Source organism: Syngnathoides biaculeatus, chromosome 3 (assembly GCF_019802595.1).
Source record: "Syngnathoides biaculeatus isolate LvHL_M chromosome 3, ASM1980259v1, whole genome shotgun sequence".
In the NCBI taxonomy this organism is placed as follows: Eukaryota; Metazoa; Chordata; class Actinopteri; order Syngnathiformes; family Syngnathidae; genus Syngnathoides; species Syngnathoides biaculeatus.
The window spans coordinates 34,284,181-34,309,963 of record NC_084642.1 but is presented as its reverse complement, the minus strand read 5'-3'; the positions used below and the strand labels follow the sequence as shown (position 1 = coordinate 34,309,963).

At 40.2% G+C, this 25,783-nt stretch overlaps 1 protein-coding gene and 1 pseudogene across 1 annotated transcript; both read left to right on the top strand.

Annotated features, from left to right (window-relative positions):
* Positions 1–1,553: 1,553 nt before the first annotated feature.
* On the top strand, positions 1,554–25,665 carry LOC133497782 (zinc finger protein basonuclin-1-like). The gene is made up of 5 exons (XM_061813949.1): positions 1,554–1,903; positions 10,183–10,285; positions 10,841–11,076; positions 20,337–22,399; positions 23,608–25,665. Exons 1-5 carry the CDS (start codon positions 1,889–1,891, stop codon positions 24,380–24,382), a joined length of 3,192 nt encoding a protein of 1,063 aa, XP_061669933.1. The 5' UTR covers positions 1,554–1,888; the 3' UTR covers positions 24,383–25,665.
* On the top strand, positions 8,774–8,892 carry LOC133498708 (5S ribosomal RNA; annotated as a pseudogene).
* Positions 25,666–25,783: the final 118 nt, after the last annotated feature.

Here is a 25,783-nt window from a genome sequence, read left to right as displayed (position 1 = left end):
GAAATTCTTGCAACTCATAATGACTCAAACAGGTAAATCATGTGAACAAATGAACAATTTTAGGCTATCAGTATCCCACCCTATATTGGATTGAGTGTGTAATTTGGTTGCAAAAAATAGCTGAAATGTTATTCTCTTGTCTCATATTCATATTTTGATGTCAAACAAATGTCCTAAATCTACAGCAACAATAAAGGAATCGGCCTCACTGCTCCAATACATTTGGAGGGGAGTGTGCTGGCATCTGCTATTGGCATGATTTCACTTTTTTTCCCGCTTCTCATTGGTGCCCTATTATTCTTTTGTAAGTTTGAAATAATGAGTTGTTTGATGAAAATAACACCTAATCGACGAGAGGAGGGAAACCTTTGCCGATCGTGTCTTAAGAATGCTCTGATTGGCTGGCGACCAGTTCAGGGTCCCACCTCCTGCCTGATGATAGCTGGGATTGGCTCCAGCACTCCCACGACCCTCGTGAGGATAAGCAGCTAAGAAAATGGATGGATGGATGGATGATGGATGGATGGATGGATGGATGGATGCATGGACTCAAGAATATTCTATCAGTCAGCACTGGGAGTCTGGTGTTTGTTTCCTATTTACATCTCCAAGTCGAGAAAACGTTCACTTCACAAAGTGGCTCTTCAAACCCTAACTCGTAACCTTTAACTGACCTGAAGTGTTCATGATGCAACATTGTCGCAAATGTCTGTATTTTCAAAACAGGGATTAGTATGTCCACACCTATAAACTGGGCTGTCTTGCTAAAAAAAAAAATTTAAATGTCATATTTACTTTCAATCCAGAATCAGGATTTCCCCCGACTCATAAACAAATTAGTGGTCATCCCTATTCTTTGGAAAAGTTTTCAGAAAGTCATCTTACGAAATGTGTTTTATTACCAACGCCAAACATTGCATTAAAAGTGGTTCCATTCTACTACAACCGTGTGGTCCACTAAACGTTGAGGTTTACTAGTCCTGGTTCATGTCGCCCTCTTCCCCAAAAACATCCAGCACAGACATTGACACATTCCTGACGGCACAAGGCATAACTTGTTATGGAGGCTGTTCACAGGGCTGTGTTAAGGTGAATCCAGACACATCCGCTTGGCTGTGTGCGCCGAGAGGAGCGGCGTTGATTTAGGGCATTACTCAGAGAAGGGGGGGTATGAGTCTCCCCTGACTGCATTAGGAGAGCCTCAAGCCTTTGTGGTTCCTTTTGATCAAATCTCTGTGAAAGATGAGTGTCATGCCCTCTTCCAGCCAGCTGTGAGGGGACTGCCCTGTGACTCAAAGGGGGGGACGTGTGTGTGTGTGTGTGTGTGTGTGTACAAGTCTCCTTGTGTGCACCACACATGTGTATGTGTACTGTGATCAAGCAAGGGAGGGAGTAGGCTACTCCAGAGGTGAGAATGCTGAGTGGGAGGATCTCATTCCAATCCCCTGTGCCCAGTTTCATATGCACACAGACACACACACACACACACACACACAGGCACACACAGGCACACGCACACACACAAAACATCTTGACTAGTTTAGGAGCCAGTCCACGGCAACATAAAGGAGAAAGCAGAGGAGGTGTTATCTATGAGTGTGTGTGTGTGTGTGTGTGTGTGTGTGTGTGGTGCATGAAGCCTCTTTGCTTTTTCCATGGAATAGGTGTGTGTGTGGGGTGAGAGAGAGAGAGAGAAACACAGAGAGAGAGAGAGAGAAAGAAAAAGAAAAAAGTGAGAAGCAGAGTCCATGTGCGCTGATTGTAGAGGAGTAACTGCTGGGTGTGATGGCGCTTTTGCATTAGTACTTGTGTGAACAGGAGAGTTCGGTTGTTTTGTGGAACTCAAGGAATGGCCAACTGTGTGGCATCGGTGGAAACGTCTGACTGAATGACAATGGCAGAGGTAAGACAATGTCATTATTCATCACTTCACACTGGAGTTTAGCAAATGTACAGTACATCCCTGGAATTGGCACACATTTTCAAGACTTTTACAATTCTTGAGCACTCATTGTACTGTTAGAAGTTGAATTACGGATCTCAAAGTATAGTAACACATTATTTTTGTTTTGCTTTTTACTTTTAAAAAAGTGGACTATTTTTGTAATAGGTCAGACACGAAGTACCCATCAATGTATTGTGTTCCAAAAGTTACAAAATATCTATACATGTACAGTACAGTAAATAAAAGACTACATAACAATTGCAACATCTGGACAGATATTTTTTCTGCTCCCACAGACATGTATCCCACTTATAGTCAGGAAAAGTTAAGTAAAGTAAAAGTTTGTTATTCTGAACCATTTAATCCAATAACCTCAATTTAAAACAGACATAATCCAATAGTCTTTTTCGAGCCACATTTTGCTGTTATTTAAGTGTACTTTGTTAGTTCTAATCATATTTATAATACTATTTCAAAGTGAACGTAAGTGTATCATAAATAATGACTCTTAAACAATAAAATAAAATGTTTTATAGGGCTTCAACATGTTTTTCACTTGTCCATCATAATTGTAGATCAGTCATTATACTAGAAATTAAATTATGGATAAAGTATTAACTATTCCTGAATTGTTTGGGTTTTTATTTAAAAAAAAAATATTTGAATCCCATTAGTTGGACAAGGACTACCAATCAAAATATGATTTTCATAAATCGACAAAATATCAATTCATCAAAACTGGCTAAATAATGTAAGCAGCTGGATAGATTTATTTATTTATTTTTAAATTTTGGGGGCGGGATTCCAGAGCCATGTATGTTACTTATAACCAGTAAAAGTTATCGAAACACATTCCAAGGACCTAAAATGTACTTTTTTTCTTTATCATTTAATCCATTAATTTTCATTTGACAGAGACTTGCATTTTTTGTTGGAAAGTTGCTATTATTCTAAGTGTACTGTGTTCCGTTGTAATTGTATTTATAATAAAATTATTATTACTATTATTATCTGAAAGTGAACTAAAATGTATAACAAGGAAAATTACTCAAAACAAGAATACCTGTACACAATGTTTCTATAGTCATCATCTGTATTTGTTGCTTTTACATAATAATATTGTCATTGTGGAGCACATCTTAACACAAGTGTAATAAGGTGAAATATGATACCAGTGATATGATAGTATTGTCAAATAGAAGATGTCACCGATTCATGTCTTTTCAACCTCAATGGGATTTAATATGAATTGTCAACATTGTAGTGCATCATTGTCAGAAACACAAAATGACCCCGATTCTGCTGCTTTTTCACCACAATCCTTAACTGGGAGCTTGCAACTTTTCAACTATAATTTTGGAAGCTGAGGAGTTCAGCCTCCTGTTTCTTCCTGGCAGGTGTTCCTTAGGTACAGCCTGCTGGAATGCACTTTAATAGCAGCATAATGTTTTGTTCCAGCAATGATGTAACAACAATCTTTGGTGGTTCCTGGTGGTGTCAGTAGCAGAAAAACCTTCACATTCGGGTTGGGGATGTCTGGCATGTGGCCAATTTGAAAAACAGGTAGCCATTCATTTCAAAAGCGATATCTTCATGGAAGGAATGATTTTATTCCGCACGGGAACGATACAATTCTTGATTCGATTCGCTGCCGAAAATATGGGATAGTTATGATTTGCACCTGCGCTAATCAAAGAGAACCTGAACTTGACTGAACACATTTCTATATAACATTTGTCTAACCTTATGTTCACAAATGTGCAAAAAAAGGCCACTTAACCCGCAGCATTGCAAAAAAAAAACAAACAAACTATATAACATGTACTTTTAAAAATATAATTTATTATTTACGTAGAAAAAAACCTTCAAGCTAAGAAGGCCACTACACACATGGACTGTTTTATTTTTGGTTTTTATTCTGCTTGGTGAGTTTTTCTGACGTTCTGATTTTTTAAGTTGTGGTGACTAACTTAGTTCAACCAGCGATAGCCTTGCTACGGGATATACGTACTTCGGAAGTTGTATGGGTGAAATGGCTAGGTGGACCGCAAGGACTCAAGAAAAACCATTACTTTGTTGCGATACAGCCCAACAAAATTGGTGAGGTGCGCCAACCTTTGCCATATTGTCTGCATGTTTACAATCTGCGGTTCACATTTTGCCGACAGCTCTTTGGTCAATGGCATGATTTGAGATAAGGTACGTAACGTGACGTTGAATTCAATGTTTACAACTCTTGCGGGACAGTTACTCTGCAATTGCCATGACCACGAAAGCAGTGTAACTACTGCAGAGCTATTTGATAAGAAAATAGTAACTCTATGGAGAAATGTAGTAAAAATACTGGCGTCGCGACTTTACACCACGGCTCTGTTTGGTTGAAACCTAATGTTACCTGCGGAGTATAGTGTGAGTGAGACCGCTTTCACTTTTATTTTAGTCAGATGAACACCATAAAGCCTCTGGTATCTGTTTCTTCCCCTCGTGATATCTGGACCACAGCCCAATAACTGATGTATCTCAGGATTCCTGGTGGATTCTCTGTCAATCATGGAGCCTGCTACCAATATAGTCATATCGGTCACGTTGGTTTATTGCTCCCATTCCTCTTTTGCATTATTATCTGTATGTGTGTGTATGGAACACAAAATATTTGGAGGAAAAAAGTATTGTCCTTATGTACATAATTGCCAAAGTTTGTAAATTGTCATAACACCTGGTACAACTATCAAGAAAATATGACTTCATATGAAAGGGCTAATTTGTCAGCCAAATAATTCCATTTTAGAGTAAATGTTTGATTTGTTGCTTTGCAACTAGAGCTTTCGACGTTGAATCTGTCAGCGCTACAACATGCTAACAACGCTAAGAGTTCAGTGCTCCTCATCTTGTGAATCATCAATATGCAGTACCAAGTATCAGCTATCAATTTGAAATTTTAATGCTTGCGCGTGTTCAGTTGCATTCCACTTTGTATGAGGTTCTTTGTTCGTAAGAGTCTGCTCTTTAAAAACGGATAACCCTGTGATCTTCATTAGGCTCGAAATGGTCCATTGTTGAAAATGGATGGGGCAACGCATGTGTAACTGTACCGGTCTTTTACCCCTTTGGTGTCTCCCAGGGCTACGATCCACCCTTTCGACACTAAAAACAACTAGACAGAAAGTCACACTCGGCCCTTTCACTGCCACCAAAAGGCTTGTGAGGATTTGTCAGACACATGTGACAAGATTGTCAAGAAGCAAAGAGATGTGATCAGAGGATAGCTGGGGGCCAAACTCTCATGCAGTATACTAACATCCCCACCGCCGCCGACGCCCACCCCTACCTCCCCGTACCATCCATTTTGCAGGCGAAATAGTTCCAAACAGAGAGCCAGGAATCACCACCTTGCCTCCATTCTTAATTGTGATTATTAAGGCAAAGTTATTGCGAATGTTCTATACGTTTTGTGCATTCAAGTTTGTTTTATTCTGCGTGATCTCGCCCAAGATTAAGTGCTAACGATCAAGTTAATCATGAGTTTGTTTGTTTTTTCATCTCTTTTATCGTGTATGAGCTCTTGGCTGACATGGGCTGTCACTACTTGCAATCATCCGCCTAACGTCCAATATACTGTTTCTTTTTTTTTTTTAAAGTGTTTTTGTGATGGTCAGTGTACATTGAAGGACTATTCAAGCTAAGTGAATTGATGATTCTACAAAAAAAGTACTATTGCATGTAAAACATGAGTTAATTGTTTGTTTTTTCATTTAGAAAGTAAAGTGGAACAAAATCCCCAAACTAAGATTGAACCAATTCACCTGTCAGGCGTCTGTATCATAAATTCACTTTAGTTATCACTTATCCGCATTCGAGTCACAGGTCAGATGAATGAAGTGGTGTATACTCCGAATTCTGTTACTAGCCAATTGCAGATGGTGTATAAAAGAATAAAAAAATTATTTGTTATTATTATTAAATACATTTTTTTCATTATGTGTAACACTAATTTGTTAATCTTACATATTTAGAAAGTTTGATTAATTAAAATAAAATTAGACAAGGCAAAAATAAAAATAGTCTTCTTTGAGTGGGAGAAAATATGCATTCCTATTTCGCTTTCTTGATTGGCTTGATTTTGCCCCCCCAATCCCGTTTTTGAAATTCCAAATGAAGCGCACAATGGTTTTATTCTATAATGAGTTCTGTTTTTACCAGATATAGTTTTGTATTTTTTGTAGATAATACTTTTAAATGAGTATCAAAACCCTGAAGATTATTTTTTTTCTTTTAATACCAAAAGGTGCCCCTGACAGGAAAATAGAATAGATGCATTCTTTACTCTGTTGCACACCAACAAGATCACACACATGCAGAAATGAGTGATTCCGGGTTAAACAAGTCTGCAAAGAGTGCTGCACCCCTTGTGTTGGGTGGTGGGGAAAATGCCTTGCTCAAGGCCACCTCGACAGTAGCCAGGGAGCGTCTCTCCAAAAACTAGTTCCCGTTTTACATTTTGTCAGTTGAAAGACTCGAAACCTTATCCTCTGACTCCAAAACATAAGTCCTTACAGAAATATATACTGTCAACCCGAAACCAATACATGGACAATTAATTACTCCTTACTCGTAAATTAAATTGCTCTTTTTTTATAATGTCGCCTTTTCTGATCTTGAATGAAGTAATAAGATGGAACCTCAAGTAGTAGAGTCAAGTAAGTATAAAACCAAAATATCACACACAAGTCAGTAGGAGTGTATTTTCTCATTTAGTTTTGACAATACGTGCGTACTTTATGAACAGCATTAACAATGAATTCAGTGATGTGCCTATTTAGATGACAGATTTTTTTTTTTACAAAATCCAAAATAAATACACGAACTTGAGTGATCAAATGAGTAGAGATTTTCCGACTGTATCTATACAGTACGATATATATTTTAAATCTAACAAACGTAGTTTATAAATCAGTATTAGATCTTAATTTATTTGTTAAGTGGTCAGTAAAACTACACTAAAACATTGGTTAGTGCAGGTTAGTGCATTGGAATCCAGCCAATCGAGATAGAATATATTTAAATATTTTTATTCTTATTTCATACTACCCTACATTAATTTTCTATACTGCTTGTCCTCATTAGAGGCACGGGTGAAAAGGAGTGTAATCCATCTGACTATGGCCCAGTGGTGGTGTGGGGGGCACTGCAGACTGGTCAGTGATCAAACCCCAAACCAGAGAAGCTGAGATTCAAACCCGTCAATTCTCACATTTGAGACAAACATGTTATGACAAGCGAAAGCATTTATTGTTAACCCACCATAGACAGTATACGAAACACACAATTTTTTATTTTTCAAGTGCCCACAGTCTCAAAACACTCCAATACAAAAGAAAAAGCATAAGACAATAACAATAACATCATTTGTCTTCATTCCTACATACTCATTGTTGTTTGAAGTTGGTGTAGATGAAAGAGGCAATGCGAAGCCTCCCTTCACTAGTGGATCGTACTTGTGGCGATCACAGCATGCTTGTGTGACTCACCTTTGCTACGAAATAAATTTGAAGTAAACAAGTAACAGTTGAAGTGTAAGAAGTCAGAATGGCTTCTTTCTCCATCCAGTTCAGTTGCTCAACTCCACAGTTAATCCATCCAGCCACATGACAATACAGTACATAATACATCATCATCAGTTATAGGTCAACATCACGGGCAGTCCAACAGCGCCAACAAGGATCCACAATGGCTCCATACAAATGACCACCAGCCCCCCCCCCAAAAAAAAAAAAAAAAACAGCCATGACTTTGAAGATGGATAACAATTTTCACAACGCAACTTAATAAAATAAATATGCCCAAGAAACTGCAGAGCATTCAACGGAGATAAAGATTTACACAGTGCCACTGAAAGGCTACGATCATTTAAATGTTCTCTCTTTGCCATCCAGCCATACATTTTCTTAGCCGCTTATCCTCACAAGGGTCGCGGGAAGTGCTGGACCTATCTCAGTTGTCAACGGGCAGGAGGTGGGGTACACCCTGAACTGGTTGCCAGCCAATCGCAGGGCACATGGAGACAAACAGCCGCACTCACAATCACACCAAGGGCCAATTTAGAGTGTCCAATTCATGTTGCATGTTTTTGGGATGTGGGAGGAAACCAGAGTGGCCAGAGAAAACGCACACAGGCACGGGGAGAACATGCAAATGCCACACAAGTGTGTACGGGATTGAACCCGGAACCTCAGAACTGTGAGGCCAACCATTACCAGCTGGTCTACCGTGCCGCCTTTCTCTCTTTGCTTTTATTGGAAACTGCGATGGTCCCACGTGCCAAAATATTCTCCTTGACACCATTAATGCAATGTGAAATTCACATGCTGGGGGTTCTGACCTTACTGAGGGTCAGCCATTAATGGCTACTGTTAGTTAACAATTCTATTCACCCACAATTGACAAAAACCCAGATCCCTAACCGAGACGATCCATGCATACCATATTAGTGGTCAGTGTCAATGTTCTTTCGGGGCGGTAGATTTAGACAGCACATTCAGCTTGCTATTCCTCTCTCTCTACAAGTTTTTACATTACAATTAATTTAAGGTACATGCGGTGAAAACAATGTAATTTAAAATGCTGTAATTTGGGTTGGAGTTAGGGTCTGATTGGCCTTTTACCATTTTACCTCAATCTCCTTATCATCTTCTCAAGAACTCTTGAAATCAATCACAGATAAAGACTTGAGGCTAGGAGATCACTGAACACTGAATCGGTGTGGGTGTGTTTCAGTCCGTTGAATATATTCTGTGCACCTGTTTGAGATGAATATTGGAGAGAACAGCCGCTTACGCCCATGCTACCCTGAGAACGCCCGATCTTGTCAGATCTCGGAAGCTAAGCGGGTTTGGCCCTGGTTAGCACTTGGATGGGAGACCCCCTGGGATTACCAGGTGCTGTAAGCTTCCCACCCCAGCTATATACTGCACAGGGGTTCCGTCAGGAAGGGCATCCAGCGTAAAACTGTGCCAAACAAATGTGCTTTCATCTGAGATGACATGCTGTGGCGACTCCTGACGGGACAAGCCAAAAGAAAAAGAAAAAGAAGATTGAAGAGAGCAGCCAGCAGGAGTTGTTTGTGCACCCACAGTAGGCCTGGGTTAGCCTAACTGGACATTGTTCGCTCTTAGCGTTCTGTAATGAAGGGATTACCTTGCTGAGGGATGATGTTTTTTTTTTCACACCTGGCCACAGTCTAGTGGTAAACCAGAAATTAAAAAAAAAAAAAGTAAAGAAAAATTAAACTGAATAAATGCATGCCAAGGCTTCAGGAGTGGCCTTCGTTTGAAGTTGCTGCTGTCATTTTAATTTAGAGTAAAGGTCACATGTAAAATAATATGACTGGAGATGTCAACGATTGAAGAAATGAGGAGGGAGATGAGCCTGATGTCTTCACCTACCCACATCTTTTTCTTCTTGCTGAGCCCTACCAGTGGAATTCAGCATGCTGCACATGGATACAAAAGCCCAACTGATCATGCATTATAGATGGCTTTTCAACATGTAGCACGACCAACACTGGCTTTGATCATAAATCTTATGGTGCTTTTCCAGTTTCTGGAGTGCGATTGCTTTGTGTCCCCCCCCCACACACACACCTTTTTTTTTTGTCCAAACTAAAGTCAGAGAGGGCAAGTCCAGACATTTTCTTAGACTGCAGCAACTCTGCAGGGTCACTTCTAAATAGAGGCTTACCACAATACTCTTTGACTATATGTCCAGTCATCCTATGTTCTTTTTTTACATTTTGTTTCATGAAAAGATCCATTAGCACTAACTCTTGAAGCCTAACAACACACATGTGCGTGTACACGTGTTTGTGTGTGTGTGTGCCCTTTTTCCTGTGTGGATGACGCGGGTACTCGTTGCTTTAGCTGGGCTCACACACTTCACACACCCTCCATGTAGCATTTTTATATAGATATTTATGGACTAGTACTCCTGTCAAACATGAAAACAGTTTTTTTTCCCCATTGTCCTTTTTTTCACTGTAAAATATAAATTTTATTGGCACCACTTTTTTTTATTGGAATTAAAAAAATAAATCTGTGAATTGTTTTCACTCATAATTTGACAATTTTTGTACAATTGGAGGGAGACTGGCAAGTAAGAAGGTCATTTCTCTGTGTTATTGTTCTATACTTGTACTTTTATTGAAACATTTTGAATGTATTTTTCAATTATATGTTTTGTAGGCTCTCTGCTGTACTTTGTTGAATTGCAGCTGTGACAACTTTAAGCCTGGGAAGCTGAAACGACGGCAGTGTGAACACTGCAAGCATGGCTGGGTTGCACACGGTAAGACCCAAAACGCATTCTCCGGTACAAGGGAAATTGATACAAAGCAATCTGTTTAAAACAGCTTTTAAATAGAACACTCTTTATTGTTGTTTGGGAGCCATTAGTAACAAAATCATAAATAATTATTTTGGAAAGTGTGCTTGTTGTCAGTAAAATGAAGGGGAAATTTTGAAAATACATCTGTTTTCTGTTTTTTCTTTGGAAATTGTGTCTGCAATGTTTGGCCTTCAATTATACTGTAATTATATTATTTGAATTTGCACCTTGCAAAATGTTTTTGCCTTCTCCCTGGCAACATTTTTTTACCTTTTCGCATCTCATGTAGGAAATTCATGTCATATATAAAGCAATGTCTATCTCTGCATGTACAGTTTGTATTATTTGTGCTGGCAGCATTATTATTAAATGTTAACTGTTGCTCTTATTGCGTGCAAATATTTATATTTGACAATACATTTTGTATTGCTGGACCACAAATGTAATTTTCAGTGACTATGATTTTTTTCCCTGATGAAATGTAAAGTAATCCCAAATTCTGTTTGTATGTCCTAGCTCTGAGTAAATTGAAGGTGCACCACATGTATCAGAGCAGCCAGGTGGAGATTGTGCATTCCAACGTGGTGTTCGATATCTGCAGCCTGATGCTATATGGAACCCAAGCTATTCCCATACGCTTGAAGATCCTCTTGGACCGTCTTTTTTCTGTTCTCAAACAGGAAGAAGTTATCAAGATTCTCAATGCGCTCGACTGGACTTTACAGGACTACATACGAGGATATGTAATCCAGGTAAAGGTTTTCTGTTCTGTTTTTTCTTTTTTTTTCTTGAACCTTGAACTTTTTCTTCTTCTCCCTGTTGGCACAAATGAAAAAAAGAACTGGTGGTTTACTTAATTGATGGTCGGGATTGTAGGCTAGTTTTACTGAGGAGGTCTGTCTGGGGCCGGGGGGTTTGTCAGAGGAGTACATTTAACCTCGGGTGAAAAACAATTGGACTGGATCATCGTTAAATAAAAAAAATTGTTGATCTACAAATCTTGGCTTTCATGAGCCATGAGGAATTAGTGTGCTTCCTAGTTCCAAATCTGTTGCCAAAGACTTCACAAACAAATTTTACTGAACCGAAAATAGCATGTTTCAGACTCCAGATAATTAAGTGTTTTTATTCCTCACTGTGAATACTGCCGCCATGCTGCTCTTCCTCTCTCCACTTTGTTCTACAGCACAATATACAATAAATATAACATGATGTGGCCACCACATCAAGGCCCCAAAATTCAACATGAGCACCATGTACGTATGGGAATCACGTCTAGTCACATTGTGACCCAGAAATGCGTCAGTCCCATTCTCTACCCAAATGCGCTACAACGCCAATAAACAACCATCGTCAATTCTGGAACCAACAGACTTTGTCAATGGCAGTTTAGATTGAAAGTATAAACTATTTTTGGATATACTGTTCATTCCTGATGATCCGTTTGACCAGATATCCATTATAATGAGTATACATATATATATTGGCGGCACGGTGGGTCAGCTGGTAAAGCATTGGCCTCACAGTTCTGAGGTCCCAGGTTCAATTCCGGACCCGCCTGTGTGGAGTTTGCATGTTTTCCCCGTGCCTGTGTGGGTTTTCTCCGGGCACTCCGGTTTCCTCCCACATCCCCAAAACATGCAACATTAATTGGGCATTCTAAATTTACCCTAAGTGTGATTGTGAGTGTGGGTGTTTGTCTCTATGTGCCCTGCAATTGTCAGGCAACCAGTTCAGGATGTATCTGAACCAGCCATCAGAGCATGGGAGCGAATCAAAATGTGCAATATGATGTTTCACCTTCGTGGTGTGAAAGACTAACAACCGACTTTGGAGTGTGACTCAAGAAAAGCAATAAAGAGTTGAAAGTGAACCCTCACATTTCAGGGTTACTCCCCTTAGAGTGTGGAAATGACCAGAATGAGCGCAAATGATCGAATTAAGTGGACAGCAGAATGGGCTCCGTCAGAAAATTTGAGAGCTGCGGATCTTTGGACACTGTGTGGTACTTACTTCCATCTAGCGTAGAATTAGTGTATTGCATCCAAATATATTGCACTCTTAATCAGTTTTTCAAATACGTATTTAAACAATAGTAGTTGTTGTGTGTCAAAAAAAAAAAGATAGATGGCATCGATACTTCATGGTGTCATCTCTCAGGTGAAACGGTTTGTGATTTCATAAATATTACGACTGCATCGCATCAATAATGTGGATATATAGGCCAAATTAAAAAAAAAATGTTAACGTCTAGAAGCCAGGTAGAAATGACCTACAAATTAATCATGAACACAACCGAATGTTACCAAATCTACCACAAACTATAATCCTCAGAAGAATGTCATTTTCTGAACTGCCCATGCAATCCACATGCGGGATCTTGTACCCACAAACTAAGAAAGCGTTTGGTTACTTTAAGCCTCTGAATAGTTTTCGTCTGACGTCACACACTTTCCACCGCAATCTTGGTTTGGTGAATTCATCTAAACACACGTAACTAAGCAGGAATTATTTCAGAAAGGCGTATGAATGGGGGCGCACTGCTATGTTATATGGGTCGATATTGTCAATCAAATCACACTTCATGTCGTAACGGTTTCTTGAAACAACATCTAATGAGCACCGATAACTTTCCAAAGTCTTTTTAGCCATCATGCGTCACTTTTAACAGTTGTACGAACATTTGTGTAACTCCAGTCTATATGCAAAAGCCATCAGTAGAGTGAACCCATCCAACACGGCTAGGTGACCCGGATGTAGTCACGTGGTCGAAAACAGTCTATTGCGAGTGCGTAGTCATGCTTATATCTGATTCGGAAATATGGTGCTTCGATGTGGCTGGGGAACTTGAAATGGAGACGAGTGCTATCCAGAAAGATTACTGGGAGGATATCTGATGCGCTTTCCCACCCAAAAGCGTAATTTAGAAAAATGCAAGCGTTGGATTAAGGCTTGTGGCCGACATCACGACCAGCTGAACGTATCCAAGATAAATATGCACAAAGCCGTCTGTTACTCAGGGCAAAGGTAGAGGTTGCGAAGGCTAAACAAGAGGGATATGACGACACGTACTCCAGGTTGGATACGAAAGAAGGAGAACTCTCGTTGAACAGCTGAGCTGGGTGGCGGGAATGGTCGCCATTGCGCTTTCTTTTTCCTTCTCACCCTCCCGCTGAGCATTTCCATCTCTCCCAAATGGCGATGCACACACACACTGAACTTGTCACAATACCCATAATAACCATAATAAACTCAAGCAAAGCGCACACGCAAATACCGTAATGAAGGAAAGCAATGCTTGCTTGCAAATTCCACAATGTACTCAAGCAAAGCGTGTGTGTGCAGAACCAAAACTTCGATATCCTTTTCTGCCTTCACGAGAGCCGCATGCGGTTCGCTTTCTAAGCCACTCCTAGCTTAGAGTTCCGTATTCATCCATTCATACATCCATTATCCAAGCCGCTTATCCTCACAGGGGTCATGGGAAAGCTGGAGGCGAAAGCAGGCTACACCCTGAACTGGTCGCCAGTAAGTCGCAGAGCAGATATCGACACCATCACTGAGCGCGAATCAATCCCATGCTGCCCGCACCAAAGGGAGGTGTGTGTACCACTACAGCATCAGTGACCCCAGAGTTTCATATCATAACATCAATGTGCCAACTCTAATTTGAGCAAATAGTGAGTATAACACTTTGGTACCTGTTCTCCAAACCTTGTGATCAATGGGGACATCTGTGCCCCAAACTGAATTTTGTTCTTGAACGTCACCCTGTAGTCACTGATGGTGTCGTGGTACATGTGCCTTCCTTTGGTGTGGGCAGCGTGGGATTGATTCCCACTCAGTGATGGTGTCTATCTGCCCTCCCACTGACTGGTGACCAGCTCAGGGTGTAGTCTGCCTTTCCACAAAGCTAGCAGGGATAGGCTCCAGCAAGCCTGCGACCCTAGTGAGGATAGGCGGTACAGAAAATGAATGTATGTATTTATTATTCAACTGCAGTACATTCTTATTTTAAAGTTACTTTATGTAACCCATTGGTTAGAAATAAATGAGTCAGTTTTTCTCATAGCTACTGTCGCTGACTATTTTTCTCTAGTTGAGTAATGTTATTTCATCAAGCCTTTTCTAACATTTGGTCCTCCGAAATGAGTAAAGTGTGTATGATTATTGCTGATATTGGATCAGACTAATATAGGTATTTTTCAGAGTTCAAGGCTGCAATATTGATATTGGATTAGAAGTGAACAACTTTGATTGGGATATTCTTAATAGTTTTGTCACACTTGTGGACCATGTTCTCAATTATGATCTTAGGTGTAGGAAGAGAACACTATCAGTTGTACAGCACTACTAGTACAGTTTTCCCTAAAGAGATTGTCCCATGTTACATTTGTACTTTTTATTTTGATCTCTTTTATGTGCTATAGAGTGCTGTCATTTACTTTCTGTATCACAATGACATGATCAGTCAACAAATTGCCGTAGAAACAGTAAAAGCATAAATGTGAATGTCGCCCAGTCTCTTGCGATCAACCTCCCATATATAAGTGTAATTTACAATTTAAAAGAACTTCCATCAAAACTTTAGCCATAGATTATATCAGAATATCCCTCCACAGTATATTGACTACAGAGGATTGTTTGTGCCACCCTTTCCCTTTCACATCCCGTTTTCCATTCCTGTATGTATGTGTTCCATTACTCTGTGCACTGTGCAATCCAGTGACAGTAATGTGAGTTGAATCTCGACATGAGGGATAATAAAAATAATTGTACTTGAGATTTTTCTGTTGTGCAACATTTTGATGGTACATACAGTAATACAGCACATACTTTACATTAACTGTATACGTATATAGAGAGTCCCTGTTTGATTCAGAGCAAAGCCATATGTTCTGGTATCCAGTACCACAGAAAAATAAGCCAATCCTTTCAGCAAAACTTTCCCACTTAAGTGGGTAGAATCTTCCGTGGCTTAAAGCCCAAGTGTCATGCCTATAAACATTCTAAAATAAATATTGAAATGAAAAATACATATAACATTACTCACTTCAATGTCTATACAAAAAAATAAATATGAGCAGAGAGCAAGCATACATGCGCAAAGTGTCATTCGACATCCAAGTGGTCACCATATTGGCTGCATCTACTGCCCATGACGTCACCCCGGACATTCGCCATTGAAAACACGCTGTGGCCCCTACTATGGGACACGCCCCTTCAGACACGGAAGCTCTTTTTGAAGAAGAGAACATCTCACAATTGAGTGAAATGTCCGGGGAAATATTACCCTATTGCTTCGAGCCATATTTAGAATATATGAGGATCACTTCTAACTAACAACAGACTCCCAGACAGCATGTATGAGTCAGCCCAGCCGAAGCCATGGTCGTATGCGAGGCATGGCTTCAGCGGCGGCTCGTCTGCCCACTCACTATGAGACACGGAAGCTCGGCCAAAGCTGTGATCTGCGGACACGGCGCCGACGGGTACTTCGGCACATTTAGCACTTCTGACTTATGGACGCGGATCTTTTGTTACGTTCTGAAAGGATTACGTCCCCCAACTATTGTTTTATTTAGTATGTCTATATACACCTACCTGTCATTTGGAACCCACGAAGCTCTCGTCCTTTGCACACGTATAGTCCATTTTTCATGACGAACCGGGTCTCTTAGAAACTTATGAAGGGTAAATCCATCATCACGAGTGTTCGAGCAATATCCAGCAATGCAACGAGCCAGCATTTTGGCTAACACGAAGGAACAAAGAGCTACCTTCCCGCAGGTAAAACTAAACGAAACGAACGAGTCCGCTTGACTGCGCTAATGCCCTTCACGTCACTTCCTCCTTCTTGTCGAAAACAAATCCCTCGAGAGGATTTTCATGGCGGGAGTTACAAAAAGCCATATATGTCAACATCATGTTTTGTGGTGAAAAAATGGATGGGACCGTATCGGCTGCCGTTTTTTCATTAATAACATACTAAAAATCCTCCATTTTTTGACAGTGGCACTTTAACAAACTGTTAGATTTGTTAGCTTTATTACTATTGGAGGTAAATTTGCAGATGCCATGTCTCATGCACCAGATTTCTTCTCCCATTTCATCCACAGTTACAGAGGTCTGAAATTTGGTGAGTGTCAGCAAGCTTTTATTAAAATTTTAAAAATCACATATTCACATTGGGCTGCATTCAATTTCAGTCAGTTCATTCAATGCCAGTTGGAATCCTTGGCATGGAGCCAGTGAATGTTCTGTGATGAAATATTAATCGTGGTTATAGTATGAAACTACTACCTACTTTCAAAATAGACATGTGATTGCCATAGGGCAGAAGAAGAGGTCTTGCTTAAGATGGCTGCACTTATTCAAATAGAAGCACCTTCTCCAAACCCCAATTCCAATAAATCTGTCTGCAAGGTGGATGGTTTATTTTTTCACTCTTCTTCTCTTAATGAGGCAATTACTCTCTCCTCAATTACTGAAAGGGAACTGTAGTTGCTCTACCTTTAACCAAATGTGTTGTAATGTAACAAGAGAGTGTTATAGGTTTATAACTAGTGTACAATATTTGAATAGCACCTTTCTGTATTCAACAAGTTACAATTTGTAATATTTCCACTTTTGTGGTCACAACAGAAAATTATTTTATGGTATATTATATTGGCTGCATGGTAGCGCAGCTGTAAAGTGTCGGCCTCACAGTTCTGAGGACCATGGTTCAATCCAGGCCCTGCTTTTGTGGAGTTTGCATGTTCTCCCCGTACCTGTGTGGGTGTTCTTCAGCCACAACCCAAAAACATGCATTAATTGGAGACTCTAAATTGCCCCTAGGTGTGATTGTGAGTGTGACTGTTGTATGTCTCCATGTGCACTGAGATTTGCTGGCAAACCAGTTCAGGGTGTACCCTGCCTCCTGCTCGATGATAGCTGGGATTGGCTCCAAGCACTCCCGCGACCCTTGTGAGGATAAGTGGCTAAGAAAATGGATGGATATTTATATATATATATATATATATATATATATATATATATATATATATATATATATATATATATATATATATAATAGAATGTTGTTTTTCCTTTCTTACTGAGATTTATTGTGGATCCACAAGTTTCAAACAAGAATTATTTAATTAAAGATTACTGCAATAAAACATACAAACAATAATCTGTCCAGCATGTATACACTTATACAAACTGTCCTTGTTTGTGTTTGACCAGCATCTCTGCACTTGAGCACTCTACTTGTTTTAAAATACTTGGCATGACCACACCATTTCCTTCTTCTGTATTGCAACATATGTGCTTGAAGCAATCAACACAGCGTATAGCGGTGTGACCATTCTTGCACCTAAAGTTCACCTTTTCCCTTGGCCAGCTATAAAAGTTCTTGCCAAAGGTTGTCCTTATGTGCCTTCTTAGCTCCTACATGTGACAGAGCAAGCTTTCAAGCTCTAACAGGAAGTTCACTGTGTTTGGCTTTTTTTTCCCTCTCAAGAATCCCTGCTTTCAACCATGCTGAGCATGCCACTGAGGAAGTTGATGATGTACGTCCGTTTCTGCGCATTGACTGTCATTGTTGGTGGAGAGGTTGAAAACACCTGATGAAAATTTTTGTTGACAGCACTTTGAAACACACCATGATTGCACTCAGGACCTTGATGCAAAACACAAAGAAAAAAAAATCCTAGCACTTCATAATAGAAAATATCAGCAACATACCTGAATTCATTCTCATTCAAAGTCTCTTTGCTGTCTCAGGAAGTTATCTGTGATAACAATTCTTCCTTTCTCCATGAACAGCTGCGTTAGCTTCTGCACTACATTTTAAGGTAGTCTCTCCCACCCTGGGATGACTTGGATCTTTACCAAGCTATGGGATGACTTTTCAATTATCTTCAAATTTCAAGTCACATGCCACTCAGAAGCTGATGCCAAACCTGTCATGTTTCATTGCAATGTACTGCTGGAAACAGCAGTGAGTTTTCATTGAAAAAAAATGCTTGTTAATGATGACATACACTGAAGAAAATGAGTATTTGAACACCCTGCTTTACTGCATGTTCACCCACATAGAAATCATGGAGGGCTCTGAAATTTTCATCATAGGTGCATGTCCACTGTGAGAGAGATATTCTATAAAGAAAAATCCAGAAATCACAATGTATGATTTTTTTTTTACCTTTTATTTGAGTATTGAGTTAAGTATTTGAACACCTGTCTATAAGCTAGAATTCTGACCCCCACAGACCTGTTAGTACGCCTTTAAAAGTCAACCTCCACTCTATGTATTATCCTGAATCAGATGCACATGTGTGGGGTCGTTAGCTGCATAAAGACATCTGTCCACCCCGTGCAATCAGTAAGACTCAAACTTGTAACATGGCCAAGACCAAAGAGCTGTCCAAAGACACCAGAGACAAAATTGTACAACTCCACACGGCTGGAAAAGGCTACGGAGAAATTGCCAAGCAGCTTGGTGAAAAAAGGTCCACTGTTGGAGCAATCATTAGGAAATGGAAGAAGCTAAACATGACGGTCAATCTCAGTCGGAGTGGAGCCCCATGCGAGATATCACCTCGTGGGGTCTCAATGAACCTTAGAAAGGTGAAGAATCAGCCCAGGACCACACGACAGGACTTGGTCAATGACCTGAAAAGAGCTGGGACCACCGTTTCCAAGGTGACTGTCGGTAATACACCAAGACGTCATGGTTTGAAATCATGCATGGCACGGAAGGTTTCCCTGCTGAAACCAGCACATGTCTTAAATTTGCCAATGACAATTTGGATGATACAGAGGAGTCATGGGAGAAGGTTTTGTGGTCAGATGAGACCAAAATGGAACTTTTTGGTCATAATTCCATTAACAGTGTTTAGAGGAAGACGAATAATGAGTTCCATCCCAACAACACCATCCCTACTATAAAGCATGGGGGGTGGTAGCATCATGCTTTGGGGGTGTTTTTCTGCACATGGGACAGGACGACTGCACTGTATTAAGGAGAGGCTGACTGCGGCCATGTATTGTGAGATTTCAGGGAACAACCTCTTTCTCTCAGTCAGACCATTGAAGATGGGTCGTGCTGGGTCGTTCAACATGACAATTTACACTAAGCACACAGGCAGGAAAACCAAGAAGTGGCTCTGTAAGAAGCATATCAAGTTTATGGTGTGGCCTAGCCAGTCTCTAGACCTAAACCCAATAGAAAATCTTTGGAGGGAGCTGAAACCCTGTGCTTCTCAGCGACAGCCCAGAAACCTGTCTGAGCTAGAGAAGATCTGTGTGGAGGGGTGGACCAAAATCCTTCCTGCATTGTGTGCAAAACTGGTGAGCAACCACATGAAACGTTTGACCTCTGTAATTGCAAACAAAGGCTACTGTACCAAATATTGACATTGGTTTTCTCAGGTGTTCAAATTCTTATTTGCAGCTGTATCACACAAATAAATCGTTAAAAGCTGAATTGTTCGTAAACACAGGAATTCGCAACCTGGGTTCTGTTTTCTTTTCGTTTTACGTCATGTTCCAATTTCATTGGAATTGCATTTTTTCACTGTATGTTGCCAAAGTGCTTTACCAAGACTCATATTCACCCATTCGCACACCACTGGGAAGCTCCTGACTTGCAAGGTACTATCAGGACAGGTTGGAGCCATGATTCGGTTAAGGGACATCCTGCTCTACCAACTGAGCCACAACTTCCCTAAATGAATGGAAACGACTTGTATGGTTAGACGCCAGTATTGTGAACTTTTTCAGTGTTCTTTCTTCTTGTGGCAACACTTTATCTCATTACTTTATTTCGCAGGTCTGTCTAGGAAAGGTTTTGCAGTATGAATATGAATCAGTGACACAAAAGACACCACTGATGTTGACATGTTCTCTGTGTTTTTTCATTTCCTCTCTCACTTTCAATCTTTTACATCCATTTATATATCCTTCCCCCTTCACTTTCTTTTCCCACTTTGCTCTCCTATTTCCCCTATTTTGTTGGTAGGATGTAGCAGGGAAGGTACTGGATCGTTGGACTATCATGACATTTGAGGAGGAGATTGCAACACTGCAGCATTTTCTTCGCTTTGGTGAGACCAAATCCATAGTGGAGCTCATGGCTCTACAAGACAAGGAGGGGCAAGCAGTTTTAGTTCCCAGCACTCGCACCATCTCAGACATTCGTACTTTCATTGAGCGTAACACTCCGCGCCCTGCAACCAACTTGTCTACAGCCAAAGCAGAGAAGCAGAATGGCAACAATATGCACCACTTTGAGAACTTCATTAATGGCATGGCCTTCATGCTGCCGTTCCAGCTATTAAGTTCTATTCCAGCTCCATTTCTTGGCTCCCCAGCAGGTCCACACCAGCAGCTTCACCAACAACATCAGAAATCATGCCATGGATCAGTTGAGCACCAGAGTCAGAGGCAAGATGATCAAGAGCAGGACAATTCAGTAAGTGATAACCCCCTTAATATTCCATATTCAGCAGACAGCAGCCATATCAGTTCCAACTCTGTTATACTTACTGCTGATCGAGACCAAGGTGGAGACAAACTTGCTGAGTGTCTCTCCTCGACAACAAAGATTGAAGTGGAAGATTTTTCAATGAGTGACAACTACTCTGATGGTCCCCCCACACCCTCCATGATCTCTGATGTGATTCAAATCTCACCTGTTGGTAAACTACACAATGAGAGCAGTGGACTGGGGATTTCAGTAGGAAGTGGAGGCGGAGGATCTCTGAAGAAGGGCCGTGTATTTTGTAACGCCTGCGAGAAGACATTCTATGACAAAGGCACACTGAAAATCCATTTCAATGCAGTGCACTTGAAGATTAAGCACAAGTGCACAATTGAAGGATGCAACATGGTATTCAGTTCACTACGCAGTCGCAACCGCCACAGTGCCAATCCTAACCCGCGACTTCACATGCCCATGAATCGCAACAATCGAGACAAAGACATACGGGACAACTTGTCTGCGGATGAGTGTTCTCCTGGAGAGAAAGCATCTGACTATGTCACATCAATTCCAATCTGCTCTGCGGAAAGTCACAAGTCAGTTCCCAGCTATATGGTGAACCAGGTGGATGGTGGCTCAAAGATGCACAGCAACTCTTTCCCTAGTATAGGCCAGAGTACCATTCTCTTTCCCAATTTAAAAACAGTACAGCCAGTCCTTCCATTCTACCGCAGCCTTGTTACACCAGCAGAGCTTGCCAACACCCCAGGAACACTACCCTCACTCCCTCGACTGTCATCCTCGGTTTCTGTAAAACATACTACTGTTTCTGACATCTGCAACACTGATCCCATACCCAAAAAAAAGTCTCGAAAGTCAAGCATGCCAATAAAGATTGAAAAAGAGACAATAGAACGAGATGAGCAGATTGATGAGGGGAGTAACTTTGAAGAGGCTATTTCTTTACTTGACAAAGACAAACAAGAATATGGTAGTCACAGAGCAGAAGGACAAGTATGCTTTGTGAGAGCTGGGATTGAGCTCACAGAGAAAGGAATGTATTTTGATGAAAACCGAGAAAGCAAAAGTATCAAGTCTTTTATACACCAAACTATAGGGAAATCGCAGGAAGAGCACAAAGATTCCAACACACACCAAGTAGAAACAGTGACCACTATAACCTTGTGCTCTCCTTTAAAAAAAACATTGAGTAAGAACCTTGGTGACACTCAGTTGACCATCCAAGAATTTAGTTGTGGTGAGGAAAGTGATGGGAAACAGAGCAAAAACACACAATATGAAGATGATCAGGTTTCAAAACTGAAGTGGAGTGAGTACAAGCACACTAATGGGACCGCTCTTCAACTTTTGGACCACAAGAAGGAAGGATCTGAGTCCAGTGTAGACTGTCCCGATAACTTGAGTTTATCAGATCTGGACTCGAATACTTATCAGTTTCACCACTGTGAAATCTGTAGTAAGACCTTTAAGAACTCTCACCGTATCAAGATGCACTACCAAAATGTGCACCTGAAGGACATCCATATGTGCACAGTCAATGGCTGCAGTGCAACGTTTCCCTCACGCCGGAGCCGAGACAGGTGAGATGAAGATAAGCTCCTTGTTTGAATATATAACAGAAAATAAAGGTAGATTGGGGCTTTGAATCGTGTGGTGATTATGGAAAAAAGTGATGGCTTCATATTTCCAAAATATTTGTTGCGTAACATATTATTACCGCACTCGATCCAATGGCATAATACACGTGGTCAGGACAACAAGGATGACATACTGAGAAAGGCAACGTCGTGTAATAATCCACCGTCCTCCTACTTCTGTTCCCCTTAAATGGCCATCTGATCATAGTCGCCGTCAGGTGAGCAACAGGGGGACCCGCCCACCAGCAGTTGGGCAAGTACGAAAACCACAAAAGCAATATCAGAGAACAGACATGACACTGTTAACTAAGCTCATTAAACGACTTTATATCAAGTGTGGTTTAAACATTGGTGAAACGGGGAAAATAGGAGTAACAATTTGACTACGTTCTACAGTAAAGATTTCTTTCCAAAATTGGGTCACATGATCTGGCGTCGGCATGTCTCTCCATACTGCAAAAACTTTGGCACATTATTTTTCATAACTTCAGTTTCACAAATTTGTGTGAGAATATTTTTCATAACTACAGTTTACGTGTCCCTTAAATTACAATTAATTAAATTACAAGCCCCAAGAGACGGGATTGCATTGAAGTCATGGGCGACAATGGAGGGAAGTTGAGTTGAAGTTGAATAAAAAGGATAATTAATCCAATTTTAAGACATTTTGGAGTGTGAATCCATTTGAAAATATACACAGTATTTCCTTTAGCTTCTACTCTCGAGCCACCATACATATGACTAATCAGGGGAAAGTAAATCAATCAACAGAGTGTTTCTTTACTATTAGGTGCTGAAAAATAAATATCATGTGAACGTTGTCAAATGTTGTTGTTGCAATTGATTACTAACCTTTCAAATAAATTTTATATTTGATATATGTCCCCTGTCGATACAACTACATTGAAACATCTTCTCCAAGTGAAGAGTTCAGACGCCAAAGCCGTTATATCCATTATAAAAACCAAACAATTGACAGAAACAACAAAAATGGATATATCTGCTCTGGCGTCTGAACTCTTCACTTGTAGAAGATATTTCAATGTAGTTGCATCATAGCTTTATCAATGCATATCTTGTGTAATCATAAAATGCCTTATTTTTGGAGTGTATCATCCTGTTAAATCGAAATGCTTATATTTCTTCTGCAGACACAGTGCAAATTTAAACCTTCACCACAAGCTGATGACCAAAGAGCTTGAAAACCAAACTAACTTCCTCTGCACTTCCTCAACACACTATAAAGAGAGAGACTCTGTTGCCATGGACAGAGATATGTCTCATCAGGAACCAATCTGCCCCAACTCTGTGGCATTCAGAGGACAGAATCGCATGGGTTTGGTCTACCCGATGAGCAAAATTCAAACACCTTTGGAAAGCAACGAAACATCTCACAAAGCAGGGATCTGTCTATTAAGAGGGGGAAGCGGTGAAGATGGGACAGTACTGGACCTCAGCACATCTTCCTGCGCTCCAATTCACTGCAGCATCGGTGGCCGATCCTGCTGGGACTCAGATGGAGTCGCCAGTGAAGAAGGAGATGGTGCTGGCGAAGATGTCGAGGGGTTCCACATGGAGGACAGTGATGAGAGCTCTGACGACATCAGTGAGGGGAGGCCTCGACAGGGGACGTTGTTGCATGGGGGTGGGGGGATCTTGATTTGTGGTGGGGAAACACAGAACGGACCTCAGGGAGGGGGAAGTGGGTCACCAATAACCTGCCACTTGTGCCAAAAGGTCTACAGTAACAAAGGGACTTTCAGGGCTCACTACAAGACTGTCCATCTCAAATTGCTTCACAAATGTAAAGTTCCTGGGTGTGACACTACATTTTCTTCAGTTCGCAGCAGAAACAGGCATAGCCAGAATCCAAACCTCCACAGAAACCTGGTTGTTAGCACAGGCGCATCTATTGACCAGGGATAGTGATTGTGGCAGGTTTCATTCAGCCCAGTGCTCCTTGTGTTATTCATTTTCAAAACAACTAAAAGGCTCATCAATTATGACTTCTGATATGACAGTCAACCTAGTCCTTTGTTTGGGGGTGGGGGCACAGAAAGTACAATGTCCATGTATAAAAAAAAAACAAACAGACGAAAATCAATAACAAATGAACAATACAGTACATGTATGTGCCAGTGTAAGTCTTGTGCAATGAATACCTGCTGGATTATATTTTTTGGGTCCAAATTTCAGTTCTCATCATTTCACTCTGTAGTAAGAGATGATGTACTTGTATATATTTTTTTCCCTGGTGTTTTTGTGTTCAATTATTCACAGCTTTACTACAAAGGTGGACATAATATAATAATCCAAACACAATTGTGAAGAAATTTGTACATGTGTCATATGGTTCATTTTGATAATGGTTTTTCAAAATGGTTGGTCAAAGATATGCAGTGTTGTTAATTGACCAGTAAGTTATTGTGGTTTTTTTGTGATATGTGTTCTCTTTCCATATTGTTTTGTTAAATACTAAAAATGTCGACCAAAGATTTTTCAGTTCACAAGTGTAGGTATATACAATGAAAAGTCCTTCACATTGAGTAAAGGGGTATGCAGTATTAAAAAAAAAAAGCCATGTTCATACAGTACACACTTTACACTAATATATAGGCTTCGCCTCGATTGTTAATTGAAAATAAAGCACAAAAAAAAGTGTATTTGAAAAGCAGTCTTGGTGATTGGATTTGTAGATCACATCGGACCTGTTTTAACAGAGGGATTTAGTATTCTGTTGTGTTGGCTTCCTCAATTGGCTTGACTGACTGTACACAGAATTTACAGCTACTTAATGTTTGGAGGCTTGCAATACATGTACTGTGAATGAGTCAAACACTGAAGAATTAAAAAGTAATAAAAATGCTGCAAACATGTTTACACATAAACATATACACAAGCAAAACCATTAATAAATTGTTTATTGCACTGTGAATACAATAGTGGATTTGCTAACATAAAACATGCTGTTACAATGGTAATTAGGGTAATTTCATGGCATTAGATTTTCTACATTTTCTTTGTTGGGGTTTATTTTTTTTAATGAATGACGGGAAGTCACTATGGTCATTGAAACTATATTGCCTTTTTCTTGTTTGTTTTTTCTTCTTTGTGTGTTTCAAACAATGGGTTGTCTGCATCGTAGATTGTATTCTTTTTTTCACAAGTATTTGAAACATTACTCATTCATTTTCCTTTATCAATTTAGACTATCCATCCCAAAGAAATAAAAAATATATTTGAATCAATATTCTATGTCAATTTTCCATTAATTAAAACATTTAATTTCTTTCTTTCCATGCGATGAATAATGTCCATTATACAATA

Excerpts from the sequence above, each read along its gene's own strand:
- LOC133497782 (XM_061813949.1), top strand. Across the intron at positions 11,077-20,336 it reads TACGAGGATATGTAATCCAG|GATGTAGCAGGGAAGGTACT; the intron begins GTAAAGGTTTTC and ends TTTTGTTGGTAG. Across the intron at positions 22,400-23,607 it reads TCACGCCGGAGCCGAGACAG|ACACAGTGCAAATTTAAACC; the intron begins GTGAGATGAAGA and ends TTTCTTCTGCAG.